Here is a 24984-nt window from a genome sequence, read left to right on the forward strand (position 1 = left end):
GATTGAATTGATAAAGGTGTTTTTTAAAAACTGGAATTATGCCTCTTTATGCATTGTTTAAAAATAACTTTTAAATGATTATGAAAGTAAAAATGTGTTTTTGGTAAAAACTACAACTAAGTATAAAGAGAAAAAGGAAAATGGTCCATTTTTCCTAAATATAAAGGTAATCATTAATATCATTTTGGCATATATATGTATGTTTTTTTTTTTTTTTCTCGGCTCCTTGCCACCTCTGCTTCCTGGATTTGAGCAATTCTCCTGCCTCAGCCTCCCGAGTAGCTGGAAATACAGGTGTGTACCACCATGCCTGGCTAATTTTTGTACTTTTAGTAGAGATGTGGTTTCACCATGTTGGCCAGGTTGGTCTTGAACTGCTGACCTCAGGTGATCTGCCTGCCTCGGCTTCCCAAAGTGCTGGGATTACAGGTGTGAGCTACCACGCCCGGCCATATGTATGTATTTCTTTGTGATGGTGTCCTTAGGCTTTTTTCAGTACTATACGTATAGAAAACAAAATGAAGAACAAACAATGTGTTCAGTCTGGTATCTTTTCACTTGTGAGAAATTTTTCATGGGGTTTAAAGCATGTTTTTTAATGTTAGCGTTGTATTCTTTGACCATTTCACTGTTTTTGGACATTGAATTTGCTTCTAGGTTTTCATTGTTTTATATATAAAATGTATATTGCTCTCCCTCATTGTCTAAATCTTTCTCTTTGCCACACTACACTTCATGTTTCTTAGGAGGAAGATTTAATAGTCTTTTAAGCTTGTCATGAAAATGAATTTTTAGAAAATGCTTGATCAACATCAATTTTACTTTACCCTTTGGTGTGATCATCATTTATCATATTCTGTTACTTTAGCAGCATTCAAAGATAATGAAAGAGATTCAAATAAATTCTTGTTACTGTCAGATCAAATTCATTTACAATAAATATGTGAATCTTGATGATCAGAAGCTAAAATACTTATTGAACCTGGAGATCAAGCCAGATCCTAAATTTTTATGAAAATGCACCCCAAATTCTTCTTGTTATATACTCTTTTCTGTAGGTTAAAAAAATGACAAATTTTAGCATGTCGACATTCTGAAGAATGTATGGCTTTAAACAGTCTCTTGCAAGCTATAGTACTGGCTCAATGAAATGTTATACAGCATCAGTCAGGATTTTTAAAACAAAATGCTGTTGGTTCTCCTATTGAATAGAGTTTCATTCTGTTTATGTAATGACGTTCATGTTTACCCTGAAAATACCTCCTCATTCTACGGCATTTTGTCTTCAAGAGAAACCTTATTCGTAATTTATAGATTAGAAATAAAGTCACAGAGGGTAGTCAGGAGAACACAGGTCTCTGTAAACCTGACTCTTTTATTCACCTACTTTGCCATGAATACTTTTCATTCAGCTGTTTTTCTACCTATTTAAGATGAACCAGATATGACATATTTCTGTATTTTATTTCACAATTCTATGGTGTATACCCCCAACATCCAAACAGTGGTTTTAACTATAAAATGAAAGTTTTGCATGGGTAACATTCTTATTATTTCACTGCCTTGTTTGAAATGCATGTAAATTTAAATGTAAACATTTTATACTATTAAAGATTTTTAATATTATATATGTATAATGCTTTATTAGATTAATTTCTTCCTGTTAACTTCCCTATAAACTATGTAACGAGATAAAAATGATACAGTCATTTAAAAGTGTTAAAACATGCAGTAAAATCTTACTCATTTGGATTCATTTAATTTACAATTTATCAAAAAGTTAGAGAAGAATTACATTTACTTACACTAACAGGATGGGAAAGGGGTCATGGGGTGAGAGTTGAGGAGGGTTTGGTAAGAAAATTCCCTTAGAGGAAATCTCAGTTACCTAGCAAATTATTTTATGAAATCATTATATATGTTGGATGTTACTGTTTATGGAGAATAATTTGGTATTCTAATTATTAGTTTCATTAAAACAGTTCCCCTAAGGACCCCTACCTGATAACACTTGTAAGACTGGATCCAATTGCTGAAAGAAATTGAAAAGAATGATAGATGCATTTCTTTAAAAGTAGCCTATATGTTTAGATTTTACTCATTCTTGTTGCCTTCTTACCATTTATTCTAGAGAGTTTCATATTATACGCTTTAGGGAAAGCTAACTTATTTTTGCTGTTTATAGAGAATTATTTCTTACTACACCCTCACTTCCTTAATTTCAAAAAGGAATCTCTGTGAATTATAAGTTCATTCAGGATGAGTGGCTTTAAATCCTTTTTCATTTTCCTTCATTATAAAAATGATATGACCTTATCGAACTGTTTTTTTCAGTATTAATTCTGATATTGTCACATAGAAAACAGAGTTTTAAATGGTCAAGCGCTATCCTATGTAGATAGTTGTGTTGGGAAGTGTGTCAGCTTGAAATAAATCGATGTTTGGGGAATTGTTCTCTTAAAGACGGTAATCTGAAAATGTGAATGCTAAATAACGAAAACATTTGTAGTTTGGGAGTAGATGAATTTTAATCTATGTCTCTCTGACGTCTGTGCATTCTTATGATATCATCACAGAGACCTGGAGTGTTTAGGTTGCAATTTATACCCACCTTTTCCATTTCTATCGAATTAGTAATGGAGCCTTCATCCCTCTAGGACATCAGGAGAGAAAAAAAAATAGACAATTTGATGATTAGCAGAGAGTAATTTTGATTACTCTAAGGAAAATTAAGATGATCTTTATAAGCGGACCAGGCAAAATGTGGTTTTGGTGAGTATGGAGCTAGAGAAAGCTAGTAATGTTTGGGCACCTTAAGGCAGAGATCATGTTGGGGGAAGATATCTTGGTGTCATTCAAATGTTTATCTGTTTGAAAAATCCCTATCAATATTAGTAGATTATTTGTGACTGTCTATCTATGGTCATACAAACCATAAAATAGCGATATTTCCCACTTTTTTTCATTTATCAGGGTGAATATTTTAGCCCTGTCTAAAACAGTGGTGCGCAGTGGTGGGGCAGTACTGTGTCACTTTGGAAAGTGTTTTGAATATTACCCCACTTGAGGAGTACGGCACCACTTTAGGCACTTCAGGAATTAGAGGGAAGCTGTGGTGTGTAGTGGCACGGGGAAGGATCTTCATGGCTGGCTGTGCCTGGGGGTAGTTTCCCATCTCCAAGAATTGTCCTGTGCCCTCCAACTTCTGAATGTCCCATCAGAAATTCATGGAGCTGAAAACCTATGTACCTGGCCCAGGACTTAGTTGTTTTATACATAAACAGAAAGTATGTTTTGCATGGTTTTAAAGTATACTGAATTTTCCAGGAGTGCAACTACTGTGTAACAATAGCTTTTGCATTTGTGATGATTTAGCACACAAACTCAAGATTCAGACTTTATTATGTCTACTAGGGTAGTTATGTTTGAACGTTTACATAATGAGATGCCAGATTTTTTAATAAATTAGTTTATTTTATTTCTTTTTAAATATTACACTTAGGGCATTCTATTGATTCCTTTTTTTGGTCAGATTATAATCAGTTTCATTTCAAGATAGTGAAGGGAGCGTTGCAAAATAGATGTGCTAGAAAAAAGCAGAGTTGGGTCTGATAAGAATGAGAACCACTGGTTTGAATGCAGACACATCTTTTTCATTGCTATTTTGTGTAGTCCCAGGTATTCTGAAGGATTTACACCCTGAAATCTTACATAGCACATGGTGTGAATTACAAAAAGGAAATGCTAGATAAGAAGAAATTCCATCACTTTTCTCCATATAGTACTGGTATTAAGGAGATCGTTAGGAATGTAATCATGATAAATGTATTTTTACTGTCCCTTTCAGGCTAACTTTACCACAAATAGTTTATTTTACTTTTAGAAAAAGGTTAAGTACATTCTTGAATTTAAGTTAAAGACAGCACAATGTTTTGGTCTTGAAATCCTTGTGCACAATCTTGTGTTTTAAAGATGGTAAAATGAGCTGTGATGGGCTAAGTTACAGAGCTTCCACAGTGCTTCACACAGAATTGTTTTTGTTTTATTAGAGATTATATGACTACTTAGGAATACATTGAAATGATGTTTTCTAGCATTGAATGGAGATTTGTTACTTTAGGTGAAGGGAAAAATAACAGCTATAGGTATAATCTGACTTCACAAACAAAGCTGATCTAATTATCACAATGTGAATTAAATAAAAAACAAAGCTCAGGATATTGCACTATAGTTTAATGAAATATACCAATATGTCTTATGCTGCCTCATTGTTTTAATATATTTGAACTCTCATAAATAAAATATGAATTCAGCATGGGTGTAAAATCTGAATTGCTTTATTTAAAACTTCCCAGGAGAGGCCATTGTTTTGCAGTGGTTAGCTAGTATCTTAAATAGGTCCTTTTCTGCATCCTCATTCTTAATGGGCTGTAAATGAAGCCACTGAAGCCCGGAGGTTTGACTATATGCGATTCTCTCACTATTTCTACTGTCTAGTAGTAGGCCAGTGTCTAGGAATAGGACCCTACTTTTCTTCCTTATAAAAAGGACTGTAATTGGGTCATGAATTTTATTTTCATTCAGAAGAAGAAAAGTCTTGAGGTTGGGGTTAGCTGAGTTCCCAGGGCTGTAGAAAGTTAGGTGGAGTAGAAGATAGATTTTATTTTCAGACTTTTAAATCTTTTATTTTCCTTGTGCTTTGATTACATGCAAAGATAAAGTCTCGCTTAGAAAATAGTGTTGGTCAGAGTTTGAAGAAATAAATATCTTAGTTGAATTTAGGAAGGTTTATTAGTGCATAATGAATTTGGGGATTAAAAACAGTTACATTGCTAACAAGTACATTCTACTTCATAACAATGAGAAGAGGGAAGATTGGGCTGGGCGCGGTGGCTCCACCTGTAATCCCAGCCTTTGGGAGGCCAAGGTGGGTGGATCACCTGAGGTCAGGAGTTCAAGACCAGCCTGGTCAACATGGTGAAACCCTGTCTCTACTAAAAATACAAAAAAATTAGCCAGGTGTGGTGGCAGGCGCCTATAATCCCAGCTACTAGGGAGGCTGAGACAGGGGAATTGCTTGAACCCGGGAGGCGGAGGTTGCAGTGAGCCCAGATCGCGCCACTGCACTCAATCCTGGGGAACAAAGAGCAAAATTCCGTCTCAGTAAAAAGAAGAGGGAAGATTGATTTATGAACCTAAGTATTGGAGTGGTATTTGACTTTCTGATACCAAAGCAATCTCTTTAGGTAAGGACATTAGTCTTGGTTAAAGCTTTTTTAGCACATGAAAAGGCTTGTCCACTCTTCTTTTACTGTTGTGAAATATTCTTTTTATAAAAATGTACTATGAGCCCCACATCAGGATGGTAATTAGGAAAGTAGACTAGAGTATAATATATATTAATTGGTCTTCGTTACTGTATATTAAACAAGCCGATCTTCCTGAGTAATTGTATGTTTTATTCTCTAAATTCCTTTTGAGAAACAACAACTACCATTCGTCAGTGTAAGTTAGTTACAGATTATTGATTATGGCTGCCCTTTAAATATGTACAGAATACACTATTTGTGAAAAATGTCTTTTATTTATAATTCTTCCTCTTCTTTCCTTCTTGTTTCATTTCTGAAATGTGTTGAAGGGAGGCCTGTAATTGCTGCCTTCCATTGTTCTCCTCCCACTGATTGGAGGCTCACGCCATCTGATTTGCATGCACTCCATGGGATGATAGGTAATTGTAAGCCATGCTGCCAGATCTCCCTCCTGTGCCCAGGGTAGACATTAATTCACTGAACTTGGGCTTGGCCTCAGAGTCCTCCATACAGCAACTCAGGCAGCTACTGCCAGTTGATCGGAATTGGCACGTAAGATGAAATCTATTTATCATTCCTACACTTGCTATCTTGGTTTATTTGTTCCTTTCCATTCCATTCCATTTCTTCTTTGCCCCTAATGATGTTCCTCTTTCACTCCCTTCCCTCATCTGATGAATTTTTAAGGCCTATCCCTTAACCTTTGCTTTTTTTTTTCCTTTATGTGTATTTTTGACGCATATATATATATATGGAGATATATATATTTTTTCCAGGAGAATTCACTGAGCTCAAATCTGTAATAGTCATTCCCAAATCAGCATGTCGAGCCAAGTCTCAAATCAAATATGAGTTTCAGGTTCAAGTATCTAATTGCCTACAATTCCATGTGGTGGTTCTGCCATTACCTTCAATTGAATATGCCTTAACTCATTATCTTTCTTCTCCAAACAGCCTCTCCTTCTTTACTTAATTGACCATCATGGGTATTAATTTTCTAGCATGGGTGCACCTTTGACTTTTTCTTTCATCTCTCAGTCAGTCTCAGATGATCATTTTTTCCCCATGAAAAATCTTGAATCTTAGACTGTATCTTGGCAGCCAGTCTCCTACTTTAAGCCCTCTTAACCTTTTGCCAGTGGCTGTCAAACTTTAGTGTGCATCAGCATCACCCGGAGGCTTTATGACACACAGATGGTTGGACCTCATCCCCATGGTGTTGGATTCCCTAAGTCTGAGGTGGGGCTGAAGAATTTGCATCTCTAGCAAGTTCCCAGAAGAGGCTGCTGCATTGAGGGGAAGGTGAGGTTACACTTTGAGAACCACTGATTGCCTTCTGCTTTCCCTCCCAGTTTACCTGCAGATCTTGACCAGGTTAAATTTCCTGTCCTAACACTCTATTTCATTGTATTATTGCCATTTTTTCCCCCAACTGTCCAGGATGCCGTATTTCTTGATATTTCTTATCCAAAATCCTTCATAGTTTCCAAGACTCACAGCAATTTAGCCTAATTTACTCTTCTGTTTTTACAAACAAGTTTTGTTTGGTAACAATTTTTTTTGGTTTCCTTTTCATCTACCTGCTCAAGTTCCATATCCTTAACTATAGCTGACCTTGATAATTTTCCTTAATACTGAACCTGAATAGTATAACTTTACTGACTCAGACTGTAATCACCTTAATGGTAGAGATCATCTTATATGTCTTCATCTCTCATGAAGCCTAGTGTAGGATTATGTCAGTGTGGATGTACAAATTGATTGATTCACCTAATTTGGAATCAAACTTGATTCAGACTTGATTTGGAAAAAAACAATTAGAGAAAACAAAAATAACTTCATATCGTTGATCAGAGCACAGAAAACTGAGCTTCAGCATTGAAACCAAGACTTCATAGCCAGTGCATTAAAGTTGTAATGAATACCTGCTCTTCTCTCCTTTGTAAACAACACACTGTCATTAGCGATGGCTCCAGATGTTTTGTAAAGGAGGTTCCAGGAGCGGAAGCTTAATGGCTGTGGTGGCCACTACCTTTCATTTCCAGCTTGGTCCTCTATGCATTTCATGACTCTTGAAGAAACCTTTAAATTTGGCCACACAGGACCATTTGCATGAAATGGAAAAGGGCTTGGGTCGTTTCTGTACTTCATTTAGTTTGGAGAGTTAACACTGTGTTACAGTTTTATCTCCAGTGAACAAAATATAATCATTTTTGAAACAAAAAAAATTAAGCTATGTATCAGAAAGCAATATCCAAAGGTAATTATCATTTTTAAATTTAAATTATAGATTTTATTTTCCTGGAGGCCTTGTGAGATCTTACAGCTATTATTCAGAATATTAAGACATGAAATACTAGATATATCTGATTCTCAATACTGGTTTTATGAATTGTCTATTAAAGAGGTCTAAACTGTAGTATATGAATTAGGAGCTTGTCTTTTGCTATACAGCTATAGCCCAGTATGGATGTGTTTTTTTTCCCACATGGAATGGAACATGGAGTTAGTTTCTATGGGTGCTTATTGTGAAGCAAACAATAAAATGAACATTATTTGCATAATATGCCATTCAGATTAGAAATTTGCAAAGGTATATAAATCCTGATGGAGTGATAATGCTACAAAATAAGCTATTAACTTGATGCTGTTAATGTTCAGGTTGCCAAACTCTTCCTAACACTGTGCCTTCTGGTACAATATTTATGATTAGGAATGTGCAGTGAGGAGTTTTCTTTCTACCGTCTTCATTAACTTTAATGTGTAAGTTGCCACAGTTACCCCTGCCAGGTAGTAGACAGATGGCATTTGTTTTGAAGGCACTCTTAAGATACATTCCCCTTACAAGATGGTGAAGGTAATTTTCAGCTGAATATACCTATACTCTCTGCATGTGTGGTTTAAATCAGGTTTATTTGTCTGCCAACTAAATGGTGCCGCAAATGGATAATGGCAAACCATTACTTGTTTATTTCTTACCGTTGAGATTTATCCTAGTCATCTTTTGGTTCTTCTTCCAGTCAAACCCTGTACCTTTTAGAAGATAAGGAGCAGGACAAGATTTATCCTGTAATCTATGCTGCGAGTCATTTAGCTCTAATATACTTTGGGTTGTATTTCATTGATTACATGGATGCTTTGATTATTATTTTCCTAAACAATAAATGCTCTTCATTTGAATGAATTTATTGAAATTATAAGATTAATGAGTATTTCTATAGAGCTGAAAATTTAATTTGGCTACGTCTTATGGTATAACCTTTTGCTCAACTATCTCAATCCTGGGAGAATCAGAGTCTTTATCCAAAATCTGCTGCTTATGTTATGCAGGTACATAATACTTATTTTGTTCTCTTGGAAGATCTTCATGGTTTCTCTTTAGTGTGTTTAAACTAGCACATGAAAATAATAGACTTTACAAAATTGGCCATGACCTATATCAGCAAATGGTAAAACCAGAAAGAAAAATACATTAAAGGAAAAATCCCAAAGGAACTGATATTTCTCTAAGAAGCAAGGTATAATTTTTATTAAGCAACTTAAAGAGATTGTTTAAGGAATACTGTAATTGGGGAGGGAATTATAGCGTAAGGATTATGCAAAGAAAATGAAGTAAAGGAGAATTACAAGTGGGAAAAGTTGCAAAGGAAATTAGTATGTTCCTTGAGGTTCAGGGAATCTATATATGTTTCAAATCATGGTTGCATTTTCAGTCTTCTGTTTTTCATAGTTGATCAGTTCATCAAGTCCTTCCATCTTTTGGAGTCATTTCTATTCATTCAAGGATCTATCTAAAATGTATAATTATGTCTCCCCCTACCATTCCCTCCCTTCATATCTTTAGTTTAACCAGTTTTGGTAAACACAGGAATTTGGGCATCACCTGTCACATAGAAGACAGGTGAGGTGTATTGAATTTATGCTACACTTTCTATGAGGAATTAGAAATTTCCTCACATTTCCTAAGAATACTTAGAATCAAGTATAAGTTTAGGAATCTTGAACTTTCTTATTTGATCCTGAACTCAAATTTATAGCCCAGAAATTTTGGTGGCTAAGCAGGTCAAAAGATTCCTAGGCAATCCATAAAGAAGACCCTTGGACTAGCCAAAACATTTGTTTAGAATATTGTTTAGTAAAGACAAACAAACATTTGTTAGGAAGCCAGAGCTGCTTTCAACCATCCAAGTATTTATAATGGTTTCAAGTAAATGGTTTAGAGCCACACTTGCTAGAACTAAGCAATTGCAATGCTTGGCTTTTTCTCACGTTTTATGGTCAGTGTTTATATCTATAACTAATTGACAAAATGCCAGTGTTTGTGTTCGTTAAGATACATTCACCATTGAGAAAGAAATTAAAATGGTTTCTGAGAAGAATTTTAAAAAGTACAGGCTATACAAGTATGGGAAGAAAACATTCTTTTGTCTTAACACATTTCTAAAAGGAGAGTATATGTGTATGTAAAAGCCATGGAACCATACTTACTGAACTTGAAATAGTTTTGCAGATTTCCGTGGCAAATGGGATTTATATGGCTTCAACATTTTTTTTGTTTTGTTTTGTTTTGTTTTTACTCCTTTTCTCATTTCACAAACTTTGCCAGTTCCCAAAGATTTGCTTGGAAACTCACTGTGCTAATAGGCAAAGTTGGCCTTTCTTGTGCTTCTCTTAAGCTAGCCCATCCTGAAACACTGACCTTTTAGTTTAATAACAGTTTTATTTGAGAAAATGTTCAGATCCTGGGAGCTGAAAAGAGTGTTTTCAGAAAGGCCATTTTAAATAGTGGTCTCCAAATGCTGTATCTTTTTCCCTCATGCACTTTGGGTCAGACCCATCAGAAGAAATACAGTATTGCTTTATATATTCTATTGATTTAAAAACAAATACCATGAAGCTTAGATGTGCTCAGAACCCATCACCACACGGGTTTATTTTCCTGGCTGTGCTTTGATTTGCTGTTTTAGATTTTAAACTCTTTATGCTAGGTCATGTTTTTATCTTCTGTTATTTTAACTTCTCGTTTGTAGCTAAGGTAATTACTTTCTCAGTTGTGACCTTGGACTTGACCCAAAAGTTGTGATTTTTTTTTCCCCCTTTCTGGAAATAGGTAGGGCATTAGAAAGAGCTGTGCTTTGGTTCCTTTATGGACCAAATTGATGTCAAGCAGCTGGTCACTTGGACGTGTCTTTTTCAGTGGCCACGGGAGCGTTCCTGTCCCTTTCATTGCTGTTGTTGTCCTCTTCCCATGTTTTTCTTTCCCCTCATGGCCTACCTGGACGATGCCACCTGTAACCTGCATCTCTTTCTCACCTCACCCCACAGCAGGTGGCAGGGCTGATGATAGTAGGGAGAAGGGGATAGGGAAGGAAATGGCAAGCCTCCAAACTGCATTTTCTTCCCCCAAACCACTTCCTCTCCACATTCTCACCCGCATGGCTTTGTGCCTACCCACCCAGCTGGTAACTGTTTGATCACACTGGAATAAACGGCTCGCTGCTGATTTGAGCTTTTCCTCTGGTAGGAAGACACCCCTATGTCATAGGCAGAAAGTGCATTATGAAGATATGACATTGTACCAAGTGACGTAAGCCAGACACAGAAAGACAAATACTGTACATTCTTACCTATATGTCGAATCTAAAAAAGTTGAGCTCTAGGAAGCAGAGTACAAGAGTGATTATGAGGGGATGTGGGATGGGGAAATAGGGAGATGTTGATCAGAGAGTACAAGCTTTCAGTTATAAGGTGGTGACTTTAGTTAATAATATTTTTTACTTGAAATTTCATGAGAGAACGGATTTTAAGTGTCCCCAGTGTTCCCCACCCTGATGGTAACTGTGTGGTGCTCGATGTATTTGTGGTAATCATTACATGATTCATACCACAGCATCACATAGTACACCTTGAATATATATGATTTTATTTGTCAATTATACCTTAATAAAGCTGGAAAAACCAAACTGCTTAATCTGTTTTCTGTTGCTTATAACAGAATACGTAAAACTGGGTAATTTATGAGGAAAAGAAATTTGTTACTTAATGTTATGGAGGCTTTGAAGTCCAAGGTTGAAGGGCTGCATATGGTGCAGGTCTTCTCACTGGTGGGGGCTACTGTAGAATCCCTAGATCGTGCGGGGGATCACATGGTGAGGGGGGCTCAGTATGCTAGTCCAGCTCTCTCTTCTTTTTCTTTTTTCTTTCTTTTTTTTTTTTTTTGAGATGAAGTCTTGCTCTGTCTCCCAGGCTGGAGTGCAGTGGTGCGATCTTGGCTCACTGCAACCTCAGCCTCCTGAGTTCAATCGATTCTCCTGCCTCAGCCTCCTGAATAGCTGGAATTACAGGTGTGCACCATCATGCCCTGTATTTTTAGTAGAGATGGGGTTTCACCATGTTGGTTAGGCTGGTCTTGAACTCCTGACCTCGTAATCTGCCTGCCTCGGCCTCTCCAAGTGTTGGGATTACAAGCATGAGCCACCACACCCAGCCTTCTTTTTCTTTTTAAGGTACCAGGCCCACTCCCATGATAAACCATTAGTCCATGCATAGATTAACCCATTCATGAACCCTCATGACCCAGTCTCACCTCTTAAGGGCCCCACCTCTCAGTAGTACTGCCACAGTGGGGATAAAGTTTCAACATGAGTTTTGAAGGGGACAAACATTCAAACCATAAGCACAAACAAACAAAAAACCCAAGACAACAACAGAAAAGATATGATACAGTTTTATCGTTTACTTAGAACACTGACCTCAGTGCATCATAGTTACACTCTGAGGTTTTACAGAAGCCTAGTTTTAATTTGAATTAAATTAAATTGAATTTTGATTGAGAATCTGATTGAATTTTGCCTGAGAAATAGCTTGCTGTTGTAACTTGAAGTAGTCTAGGAGAGGCAGCATGATTTTACATGTACCATTTGACTGTGAGTTGATACTAACTGGTATGATCAGTCATACTAATTATGTTAAATATTTGGTTCAGTTTTTGCTACTAATGGAGCTACTGGTTGTATGCAATTTGAAAAATTTTAGTGTCACATTGTTTTACTTGTTTATGAGAAGTAGATGAAAGTATGAAAATCATTACCTTGTGGAGTCTCGTCTAGAATTTCATAGCTGACAGGTGCACCCATGTGTCATATTTTTAGATGGGGAAACTAAAATTCAGTTAGATTAACTGATTTATCCAAAATTTGTTTAGTAGAAAAGCAGACTATTTGGACCTTTTGTGGAGCTCTTACTGCCTGAAATTTCTCTGCTTTTATTTGGATCGTTTAAAAATCTTCCATACTGAAAGAGCTTTAATACTTGCCTGAATGCAAACAGAATTCTATTCTAGGGGTTTTCTAGGTTTTGTTTGACCCCTTCTAAGTAGAGACTTGTATTTTTCTCATGTTATAGACTATGAAGTAAGAGAGAGACAAAACAGAAGCATAGTATACAGTTGGAAGGGTCTGTAAACACCCATTTCAGAAAATGTGATTCTCTTGCTGCCCAGAGAGGTTAATACCTTTCCCAGGGTTCCCCCAGATTGTTGATGGCCATGGTGGGATTAGACCTTAAATAGTTTTTCCTCTATTTCCTGATTCCCTGTGCAGTGTTCTTTTTGTTCTTTTCTTTTCTTTTCTTCTTTTCTTTTTTCTTTTCCTTTTTCTTTATTGCTTTCCCTTTCCCTTTCCTCCTCTCCTCTCCTCGCCTCGCCCCTCCCCTCCCCTCCCCTCCCTCCCTCCCTCCCTTCCTTCCTTCCTTCCTTCCTCTCACAACTTATTAAGGTACATTTAGCATATCATAAAATTCATTCAGAGTGTACAGTTCGGTGGTTTATAGTATATTTATAGAGTTGTGCAACCATCACACAATCTAGTTTTAGAATGTTTTTGGCTGGGTGCAGTGGCTCACGCCTGTAATCCCAGCACTTTGGGTGGTCGAGGCAGGCAGATCAGCGGAGGTCAGGAGTTCGAGACCAGCATGGCCAACATGGTGAAACTCTGTCCCTACCAAAAATGCAAAAATTAGCGCATGCCTGTAATCCCAGCTACTTGTGAGACTGAGGCAGGAGAATCACTTGAACCTGGGAGGCGGAGGTTGCAGTGAGCCATGATCGCAGCACTGCACTCCAGACTGGGCAACAGAGCAAGACTCAGTCTCAAAAATAAATAAATAAATAAAATAAAAATATTTTCAACATCTTGAAATTTCATACCCATTAACTGTCATGCCCTATTTTCTGCTTTCTTCTATCCCAGGGAACTACTAATCTACTTTGTGTGTCTATGGATTTTTCTGTTCTGGACATTTCATGTGAATAATATAGTAGGTGACTTTTCATGTCTGACTTCTTTCACTTAGCATAATTTTTTCAAGATTCTTCATGCTGTCGCATGTATCAGTACTTCATTACTTTTTATGACTGAATAATATGTGGAATGGATACACCACAGTTTGTCCATTCATCAGTTGCTAGGCACTTAGGTTGTGTTTAGTTTTGGGATATTGTGAATAATGTCGCTATAAATACTCATGTACGAGTTTTTGTATAGATATGTTTTCAAATTTTGAGTATATATAGTACCTAAAATTAGAATTGCTGGGTTATATGGTGACTCCTTAGCATTTTGAGAAACTGCCAAAGTGTTTTCCACAGTGGCTGAGCTGTTTTGCATTCCCACAAGCAATGTGTGAGGGTTCCAATTTCTTTACATCTTCACCAACACTTGTTATTGTTTGTCTTTTTTATTATAGTGGGTTTGAAATGGTATATCATTACGATTTTGATTTGCATTTTCCTAATGACTAATGCTGTTGAACAACTTTTTATGTACTTGTTGGCTTTTTGTATATCTTCTTTGGAGAAATGCCTTTTTATAGCCTTTGCCCATTTTAATTGTCTTTTTATTATTTGTCTGTAAGAGTTCTTTATATATTGTATACTCTACATACGTGCATACTCTGGATATGAGTCCCTTGTCAGCTATATGACTCGCAGATATTTTCTCCCATTCTGAGGGCTTTTTATGTTCTTGATAGTGTCATTGGATGCTGCTGTTGCACTCTGATAGTCCACAACTAAGAGAAATCGTCCTTCTGATCTTTCTTTTTTTTTTTTTTTTTTGAGACGGAGTCTCGCTCTGTCACCCAGGCTGGAGTGCAGTGGCCGGATCTCAGCTCACTGCAAGCTCCGCCTCCCGGGTTCACGCCATTCTCTGGCCTCAGCCTCCCAAGTAGCTGGGACTACAGGCGCCCTCCACCTCGCCCGGCTAGTTTTTTTGTATTTCATAGAGACGGGGTTTCACCGTGTTTGCCAGGATGGTCTCGATCTCCTGACCTCGTGATCCGCCCGTCTCGGCCTCCCAAAGTGCTGGGATTACAGGCTTGAGCCACCATGCCCGGCCCTCTTTTTTTTTTTTCTGAGACGGAGTCTTGCTCTGTCGCCCAGGCTGGAGCGCAGTGGCCGGATCTCAGCTCACTGCAAGCTCCACCTCCCGGGTTTACAGTATTCTCCTGCCTCAGCCTCCTGAGTAGGTGAGACTACAGGTGCCCGCCACCACGCCCGGCTAGTTTTTTGAATTTTTTAGTAGAGACGGGGTTTCACCGTGTTGGCCAGGTTGGTCTCGATCTCCTGACCTTGTGATCCGCCCGTCTCGGCCTCCCAAAGTGCTGGGATTACAGACTTGAGCCACCGCGCCCGGCCCTGATCTTTCATATATCTTCTTTGTTATTGCCTCATGTCAATGAAATATTTAAAAGGGCTTTTGCATATCCTATTATAAATAATATTTTTGCATATGGTGTGGGAGTAAGCATTTATAACGTCGAGATTATCAAAAGGGACACTGCTGTCTAATTTTCCATCTAATAGGCTCAACCATTTGAAATAAAACTTAGGTCCTGGCCGGGTGCGGTGGCTCACGCCTGTCATCCCAGCACTTTGAGAGACCAAGGTGGGCGGATCACGAGGTCAGGAGATTGAGACCATCCTGGCTAACATGATGAAACCCCGTCTCTAATAAAAATACAAAGAATTAGCCAGGCATGGTGGCACACGCCTGTAGTCCCAGCTACTCGGGAAGCTGAGGCAGGAGAATCGCTTGGACCTGGGAGGCAGAGGTCGCAGTGAGCTAAAATCGTGCCACTGCACTCCAGCCTGGGCAACAGAGTGAGACTCTGTCTCAACAAACAAACCAAGAAAAAAAAACCCAAAAATAACCTTAGGTCCTGTGCATGTTCCTAGATCCTCCTAAGTGCTTCTGGTGCTTTCTTGTTCATAATTTTGGGTAGTAGGTCTCTAGTGAAGAGGAGTTACTCTTCGTTTACTTCTTGTGGAAGGCTCTTAAAGAAGCCTGTGAAATTTGTCCATTTTATGTACCATCATAGCTGTAAGAAACTTTACAAAACATACCATACACAATCTTCTAATTGGAAAGACCAGATGTTTCAAATCAAGTCACCAGGTATTTAGAAAGCTCCAGCTGTGTTCTCAGTACTCTATGGTGTCTCTCTCCAGTTGCTGGCACTTGAATTTGAATGACATGTATTCCAAAAAATAGGGTTTCAAAATTTTCGTAAATTACAAATGCCTTTTTTCATAAATAATGGAAAAATGAATGTAACTGCAAATGATTTGCTCTGTAATACTTGATTTTGTTAGAGGTTTAATTATTGAAACGAGAAGTTTTTTTTTGTCATATTGCTCTCCGAAGTCCCTTCCTTACAGCCTCCCCTCTCCTTACACACCATTGTCAGACTTTAATGTTAGGACATCATCATAAAGAATTAGTCCTTACTGACTCAGTCCCCACTGTACAGTAAGCAGTTCTTTGAGTTTGTTATAAATTTTGGCAGGAGTGGAAATCTAGGTCACCAGGGAACTCTTGATTGAATTACTCCTGAAGTGCACTAATTGGCCTTTTCCACAGTGCTTGAGAAGTTTCACGGAGATGCTGGCCACTTGGCAGAACTTTGTCCATTCAAATCTAGTCTCAGCCGGGCTTTCCTGAGTATTTTCTTGCTTTTATTTTTAAGAAGTCACCTATTTTATCTCCTTCTGCTCTTTGTTGATTCTAGTTTCTGATGAAGAATTGAAAAGAAGAGTAGCTGAGGAACTGGCATTGGAGCAAGCCAAGAAAGAATCTGAAGATCAGAAACGGTGAGTTTTGTGGTATCAGAGAAAGGTTTTGGTGTACTTGTTGTATTGACCAGTATTTTTAGAGAAGAATGATTGTAATAAATCTCATTATTTGTGTATGACTGAACTTCAGAATGTGCTGAATACATGAACTTGGCCATTTTTGGTTTTAGATTGTGCCTCTTAGAGCCTTGGGTTAGCTGCTTCCCAAAGCTGACTGTGAATTACAATTATATCTCTTGTACTGGTTGCTTGAATATTGAGCCCTGTTTTCTCAATATGTGAGAACGAATTTTTGAGGATTCTCCAGGAATTTCCCAGTCGATCAGCGAATGTACTCATGATTGAAAATTACATTGCTTGCTACAGGCACTAAAGTAAATATTTTGGCTCATGATGGATATCATGTGTGATACATAGTGCCTGGATTAACAAATAGCACTAATTATTATTTTGTCCACTTAAAAGAATTAGGATGTTACAGATATAAGTAAGGTTGGAAATAAAAATCCTATTTCCATCTTCTAAAGTTAACCGCTTTTTAACATTTTATTGCTGGAGATTTTTTCTTCTGCACACACTTCTGCACACTGTTGCCATTATTAATACTACTAATAACAACAGCTAAAAGAATGTTCATTGAAGTGTTTTTATAACAGTAGAAAATTGGAAGCAATCCAAACTGACCATCCTGGAGGACTGGCTGAATTAATTACGGTACATGCCTGCGATGGAACACTAGACCGTCAGTTATAGACCTATGTGCTGATTCAAAAAGATGTTGACGAACTACCCACTAAAAAAAAACACCATGAAATGATTTTAAAAAAACATTTTTTTAAAATACTACTTTTTGAAGTTTTAGAGTATGTACTTATTCATAAAAAGATGGGAAAACATTTTAATCTAAGATAAAGTGCTTCCCATCTGTACTATTTCTGGAGTTTGCATATAGCTTAGAGAATTATGATTACATGATCATGTGAATGTCTTTTTACTGTGAGCACCAAACACATGCTTGCCACCGAGCAGATGCTTAGTTTGTATTTGTTTTGTTTTGAACTGCCCAACTATTTTGCTTGAGAGATCTGGAGGTAAGGAATCTTTGAATTGGATTGTAGTCCTCACTGGCCGTAGGACCTTCACCGTATAATTTAACCTCTTTGAGCCTTAAGTATTTCATCTTTAAAGTGAGGGTTGTGAAAAATTATTCTTTAATATTTCTTTTGACAAACTGCTAAGCTAACTCCCAATTTGCACAAAATATACAGAACAGAATGTGAATTTTAGATTAAGACTGCCATTTTCTCAGGAAATAGAGAAGGCTTATGACTTACGATTTAAAAAATCAAGATGTAATTAGTACTGCCAGAAAGGTCTGCGTATATTTCCACAGTTTCCCATGAAGTGCTTTATAATTATTTAATTGGGTTAGGTTGATAGACTATATAATTAGATAGTGATGTTTAAATATTCAAAAAAAATTCAGATTACTTTCATTAAGAAGCAAAGACAATCGATATGGTAGAATTTCTTTGAAATTTTGTTATTTTCGTCTTCCCCTCCATAATTCATTTATTCTTTCTATGTTGTTTCTTCTTCTTCTTCTTCTTCTTCTTCTTCTTCTTCTTCTTCTTCTTCTTCTTCTTCTTCTTCCTCCTCCTCCTCCCTCCTCCTCCTCCTCCTCCTTCTCCTCCTCCCCCCTCCCCTTCCCCTCCTCCCCTCCCTCTCCCCTCCTCCCTCCCCCTCCCTCCTCCTCCGCCGCCGCCGCCGCCGCCGCCGCCGCCTCCTCCTCCTCCTCCTCCTCCTCCTCCTCCTCCTATTATTCAGCTTCCATTTGCTCTGCCTTGGCTTATGAAAGGGAAAGGGCAGATGAGATGAGTAAAAGGCGCCAGTGAAAGCCAATTTCATATCTCAGGTGGAAGGGGGTTGGCAGCCTAGCTGTAACCTGGACAAATGACTATTGATAAAGAATTTATTTTCTGTCACCTTTAAGGAGAGCAGAGGATGGTGTGGCCTTTATATTATTTTTTCTTTTTAAACAATGTTTAGTTTGAAGCCTCCTTCATGAAAACTTCCACCTGTCAAATCTTGGCAAAAAATGTGTGTTCATCTATATGATAGTTCTTGGAAGAATCAATAGCTATTTTTTTCTTTCTTTTTTTCTACCAGAGAAGAAACTTCAGAAACAGCATTAAGAAGGTTTTGTGTGCAGTCTTTTAGCAGCAACTTTTTGGAGTCACAGAGCATGTATATGTTATTGTATGTGTTACCTGAATTGAATCGAGATTTGTAGGCAGTTTTAGAAAATGACTCCTCTTGCCTTTGTACTGTTACTCATACGGTATGTGTCCTGTGTGCCAGGTTTTCTCTTTTTTCCCTCCAAATGCACACAAACCTGTTGACCAGTTCTGAAGCACTTAATACCTGGACATAGGCGTCTACGTATGTTTTGAAGAAACTTGTTCGACAAGGACTTTGGAATTAATTTCGATTGTGATATTTTTCTTTATAGAATAGCTATTATCGTTGTAACCCTTTTTAAATGGAAATTTTAAAGTTCCATGAAAAATGGAGTATAGTCAGTCTCCATACCCCATGACACAGTTTTAGCAATTCTTGTTTCATGTACACCTCTAGTCGCTCTACACATGTGATGAGTGGTGAGGAAAAGTAGTACAATTTTAAACAGGCCTGTGAATTTTATGGCAGGGAAATATTCCAAAATGTCTTCTATCAGCATAGTTGAAATAAGCACTTTGTTTCAGTTAGATTTATTTAGTTGGAAGACTGAAACTTAACTCTGATTAGCTTAGAAAGCAAGGAAATTTTTAGGAGTGTAAAGGATATATAGCTCAAAAGAAACAAATGGAAGACTTAGAGAACCGTTAGCAAGGGGAAGACTGGATATTTCTAAAACTGTGTGTGGTGAGGAAATAGTTCCCCACCAGAAAATCATGACGAGCATCCCATAAGGAGGGGGAACGGATGTTGGGTGGCTGAATTTCTTTGCATGCCACTGATTTTAAGATTTTAGTGTATTTGATGTACCCTATGAAAAATACTGCTGCAAGTTTTAACACAGTACTTTATCTCTTAGGATTTTCTTATTGAAACAGTTCATTAACACTAATTTTGAATTTTTGAAAACATATGTGTGTGTGTATGTGTGTGTGTGTATATATATATATATATTTTTTTTTTTTTTTTGAGATGGAGTCTTGCTCTGTTGTCCAGGCTGGAGTGCAGGGGCGCGATCTTGGCTCACTGCAAGCTCCGCCTCCCGGGTTCATGCCATTCTCCTGCCTCAGCCTCCCGAGTAGCTGGGACTACAGACGCCCGCCACCACGCCCGGCTAATTTTTTGTATTTTTAGTAGAGACAGGGTTTCACCGTGTTAGTGAGGATGGTCTCGATCTCCTGACCTTGTGATCCACCCGCCTCGGGCTCCCAAAGTGCTGGGATTACAGGCTTGAGCCACCACGCCTGGCCAACATATGTACATTCATAAGAAGGAAAAAGTAAGCAAAATAAATTGATTAAGGCAGTGGTTCTCAGCTGGGAGAGCATTTGGTCCCCAGGCGGCATTTTACCATGTTTGGAGACATTTTTGGTTGTTACAACTTGTCAAGTGTTATTGGCATCTAGTGAATGGAGGCCAGGGATGCTGTTTAACATTCTGTAATGCACATGACAGTCCTTACCACTTGCCGCTGCCCGCCCCCCCATTCATTCTCTCTCCACCAAAAAAGAATTGTTTGGCTCAAAATGTCAGTTGTACCAATAGTGAGAAACCCAGGGCTAAGGTATTTGGCTCAAAATGTCAGTTGTACCAATAGTGAGAAACCCAGGGCTAAGGTATTCTTCAAACCAGCCTACATTGAATTTAATTGTTCTGGATCGCTTTTGGACTCAGGGTTTAATGTCTTTGTTTTTACACACAATATCATATTCTATGCCGTCAAAACCTCGGTGACACAACATTCCTTAAAAGATTACTCCAATGGCCGGGCGCGGTGGCTCAAGCCTGTAATCCCAGCACTTTGGGAGGCCGAGACGGGCGGATCACAAGGTCAGGAGATCGAGACCATCCTGGCTAACACGGCGAAACCCCGTCTCTACTAAAAACACAAAAAATTAGCCGGGCGAGGTGGCGGCGCCTGTGGTCCCAGCTACTCGGGAGGCTGAGGCAGGAGAATAGCGGGAACCCGGGAGGCGGAGCTTGCAGTGAGCTGAGATCTGGCCACTGCACTCCAGCCTGGGCGACAGAGCGAGACTCCGTCTCAAAAAAAAAAAAAAAAAAAAAAAAAGATTACTCCACTCTTGTTCCTGGAATTTTTCCAAGCTGCTGACATCAGTTCTGCAAATTTTGATGCTTCTGTGCAAGCTATGACAACAGCAGCAGGACTGCCGCCTGGCAGATAGCAATTTTCAGATGCTTTTAGGTTTGTGAAAACGTGAAAAAATATGCATTCTAGAATTGATAAAATGCAGTCCATATACACTCCAGACTATAAAATCTGTCAACTTGGAATGACTTCTTGAATGTCTTGCTTTACCTTCTACTTAATGCGGAAGCCCTTTTTAGGCATCTGTGACTGGTAGGGCCACATACATTTAGATTCCATTCAAAATCATTGAAACTGACCATATTTCATTAGGTCATCTAAAATTTACCCCAACCCCTTTAAATCTCCACTCCTAAATCTATGCAGACCTCCATACTTAAAAAGTTGCCTTAGAGGAGGTTTCTCACTAAGGCCATAGTGACAGTACAGTTGCTAATTATCAGCATGTTGACTATATAGGTTATATTTTCATTTTCACAAAACATTTACATATGGACTCCCAATTCATTTTATCATAGATTTATCCTGTTTTATGGGGATCTTAAGTGATTTGCTTCCACAAATCATGCCCCCCAGAAATCACTGACAGATTAGTTCACACACTAAAATTTTTGGGTCTAATTTGAAATCATGGTTTTGCTTATCAAAACATCTAGTAGACAGAATAGTTACTCAGTGTACCGAGAATCCAGCGTAAATGCCTCTTGTCAGCAGTCTGTTTTTGCTGTGATACTCAATGGTGTGTTTGGATTATAGCTGACCATATTGTGTTGTAACTGTGTAGACCAATATAGCAAGACATAATATGCTATAGTTTGAGTATAGACTTTTAAAATGTGATTTACTTCTCCCCTGTGCCCTACCTCCAAAAGTCAGTCTTTGACAGCAAGAAAAATGTGACTACTTCTGACCTCTGACCTTTGGCATTTGAATTTCACCTCTTTACCTATAAAGGCAAGTGAAAGTGTTTCAGTTATAATAACATTTTTTTTTTTCAAGAAACCAAGAAGAAAGGGAATAACTGCTTAATGTTGGAACTAACTGTACGTCAACCAAGATTACTTGCTTGCTATTTTTCAGTATACATTAGTTGAGATTTTTCCCTCACTTTTAGTTATTTGGAAAGTTACATTAGATTTGTAAGACTTAAAATAATCAATTTGGTTTAATGAGTGGTTTAATAAGTTAGTCATAAATTTTATCAACCATCTGGGTTAGAGTATAGTGTAGTTCATTTATTTTTCCATTGATAGCATTGTTGATACCATCAAACAAGGGCTTAAAACTCATTTGTACCTTTTAGTTTCTCATGGTAATGGTGAAATTTATAGGGATGGTACCATCTGTTTAAGTTCATTATATATGATAATTTATCTTGATTTTATTATTACATATGTTCTGCCTTTTTCAAAGGCAGAAAAAGGCAAAAGAAAAAGCAGAAAAAAGGAGGAGGAAGGAGTCCTGAAACAAACAGGGTTTTGTGGGTAACATCATGTTTAAAATGCATAATATAAGAAATCATGTGACTGGGCATGGTGGCTCATGCCTGTAATCCCAGCACTTTGGGAGGCTGAGGTGGGCAGATCACCTGAGGTCAGGAGTTTGAGACCAGCCTGACCAACATGGTGAAACCCCATCTCTACTAAAAATACAAAATTAGCCGGGTGTGGTGGCACATGCTTGTAATCCCAGTTACTCGGGAAGCTGAGGCAGAAGAATCGCTTGAACCTGGGAGGCGGAGGTTGCAGTGACCCCAGATCGCGCCACTGTACTCCAGCCTGGGCAATAAGAGTGAAACTCCGTCTCAAAAAAAAAAAAAAAAAAAAAAAAGAAATCATGCACCTAGCATGGCTCTTTTCACATAGTAAAGTCTCACAAGTATTTGTTCAGTTGAAAGAATCACTGGGTCTGGAAAATCATGATAGCCTTTTTTTCTAGAAGGTGCAGTTCTATATTATGTATGTGGGCATATATCTATTCTATATTAAAATAAAAACTTAAATTATGTCTTTGAAATTGGCTACTGACCAGAGACTGTAGATACTTGTCTTATAAATCTTTCTTTTAATTTAGTATAGTGTTGTACACTCGTTTTTCTGTCATAGACGCAAATTACACAGTTATGAAAATTACATACCTTCAACCTGCATGTAATTTCTAGGTATATAGTAATTAAAAAAATTTTTCAAGGAATGAGTACTATTGATAATTAGTATTGATCAAGGCTTATAAAGGCATAGTTTTGAAATGATCTTATGAGCTCAATTAGCAATCAGTATATTCTCAATGCAGTCACAACTGACATAGGCAAATGAATTTCACTTCTTGTAATTTATAAATAGTTGCAAAGAAGGTTATTGCAGAAATTTGAGTTGTAACTCTTCAGCGACACACAACTGATGTCCAGGTGTTACCTATACCATCCTGCTGTGATGTGAGCATATTTCCCAGGCTCATTAGGCTTCAGTGGAGGTAGTAGACAGTTTGTTGGCATTATTTCCAAAATATTCCTTTATATACTCCAACATTTAAGAGATCCTTCTGTAGTACAGAAGTCCCACTATTTTAGATTATTTTTCTTATTAATCCTATTTTTGCTGTTTTTTTTAATGCTTTATTGTGTTGCTGTTTGTTATACTCATACTTTTCCATTTTATTCTGTTTACCAGTTGATAAAAAGACCTAACCAGTTCTGAATGTAGTAGGAAGAACACGTCCTAGCCACCCAGTATTTTTCACTGGAAGATGATTGGAAGTGCTGTGTATGTGTTAGGTATTGGAATCTTGTGCCATCTGCTGCTTTCATTGTTTTTCTTCAAGTGGCACTTTTCTATTTTTAATAGTCGACTGCTTTTTTATAACCAACAATGATAGAAGTTTGGATTTTCCAGCTCTGTTTTATTCTCATTGTTTTCTTTTTCCAAATCCAATTTTCTTTCCTACTGATGCTACACTGTTGTAAATCCTGTTTGAGAAGATATTGTTACATGTTAATATTAAACCTGGAAAACCAGAGTCAATCAAGCATGCCATAGACATCTAACTTTTTTACTGGCTGTAATAGCAGCAGTGATATTTGACCACTTCTTGTTCACATGTTTCTTTTGACAGTAATTATAGTGTTTTCTCTCGTGAAGTGCGGTGTTTGAAATCGTTTGTGCCAAAGTTGATTTCTGCATTTGGAAGTTTCTAGGAAATGGTTTCTCAGTGTTCTATAGCTGTAATAGTCTTGTTAAAGTGTCTCCATTACTTTTTGGCCTGGGCATGTGGAGTTGTAATGTACTCAGTCATTTATTATTCCTTGCATAAATGATTAATGTTTATTGTCAGCATTATCACTGATTTATAAAAACAGATGACTGAGTTAGACACAGGTAATGTTTTTCAGTTAGCAGCAGAACTAGATTAGAATTGGCCTGCCGCATAGCTCTACCCAGTCTTTTGCTGAAGTGATAGAATCATATAGGCTCTCATCTTTACGTAAACATTTTTCAAAGGGAATGCAACATGGAACCCAAAGTAAAGCTGATTTAAGTGCTGATTGGTTAAAGCTAGGACTAGGGACTTAGTACCGTGTCAGACCATTTTCTTCTTTTTCCTTCCTAAAGACCCAGGCCCTTGTGCTAACTGGCGCTTTCTTCAAGAAAACTTTGATCAAGATCATTTTCTCTCAAATTTGGACACTTTTTGTCTGAGGAGTGTACTTTCCTTACCCAAAGAGCATTTGTTTAATAGACTCGATTATGTTTCTGTTTTAAAAGGTGGGTGGACAGTGGGCTGTTGTTGATTTCCTTAATCCGGAAGTCCGTATTTATGGGCAGTGGCCCACATAAGCTGGGCCTAGCCCTGGCTGTTTCTTAGTCCTGGGCCTTCTGGAAGCCATCTGTTGATCCTGTTGGTAATGATGTGTTAGGAACACTGGAGAAGAGTGTGAGGTCCTTCTGTGCAGTATCTGGAAATACTGGAGAATATTCAGAGAGAGTCCCTGTTTCCCCTCCTGACCTTCATAGCTTTGCCAATATAGCCTCAAGCTAAAAAGGAACGTGGGCAACATAGTTGTAAATCCAGTGTAAATTTTCTCTCCGGATTATAATACTTCCAAACATTGGCACTTTCTCCTGTTTAAGTAATAACCTTACCCCGCTTCTTTTCTTGGTTGGAGCAAACTGTTAAACAGGAGTAGCCCATCTTAAATTTCT

General features: G+C 37.9%; 1 protein-coding gene across 2 annotated transcripts in view; it reads left to right on the forward strand.

Annotated features, from left to right (window-relative positions):
* Nucleotides 1-24984, forward strand: part of CHCHD3 (coiled-coil-helix-coiled-coil-helix domain containing 3) — a 293839-nt gene that overhangs the window by 43408 nt on the left and 225447 nt on the right. For both annotated transcript variants that reach the window (XM_021936280.2, XM_031665149.1), the window contains exon 3: nt 16377-16458. In XM_021936280.2, the coding sequence (XP_021791972.2) occupies nt 16377-16458 (82 nt within the window). The remainder of the gene's footprint in view (nt 1-16376; nt 16459-24984) is intronic.

The sequence above is a fragment of the Papio anubis genome, chromosome 4 (assembly GCF_008728515.1).
Source record: "Papio anubis isolate 15944 chromosome 4, Panubis1.0, whole genome shotgun sequence".
Taxonomy (NCBI): domain Eukaryota; kingdom Metazoa; phylum Chordata; class Mammalia; order Primates; family Cercopithecidae; genus Papio; species Papio anubis.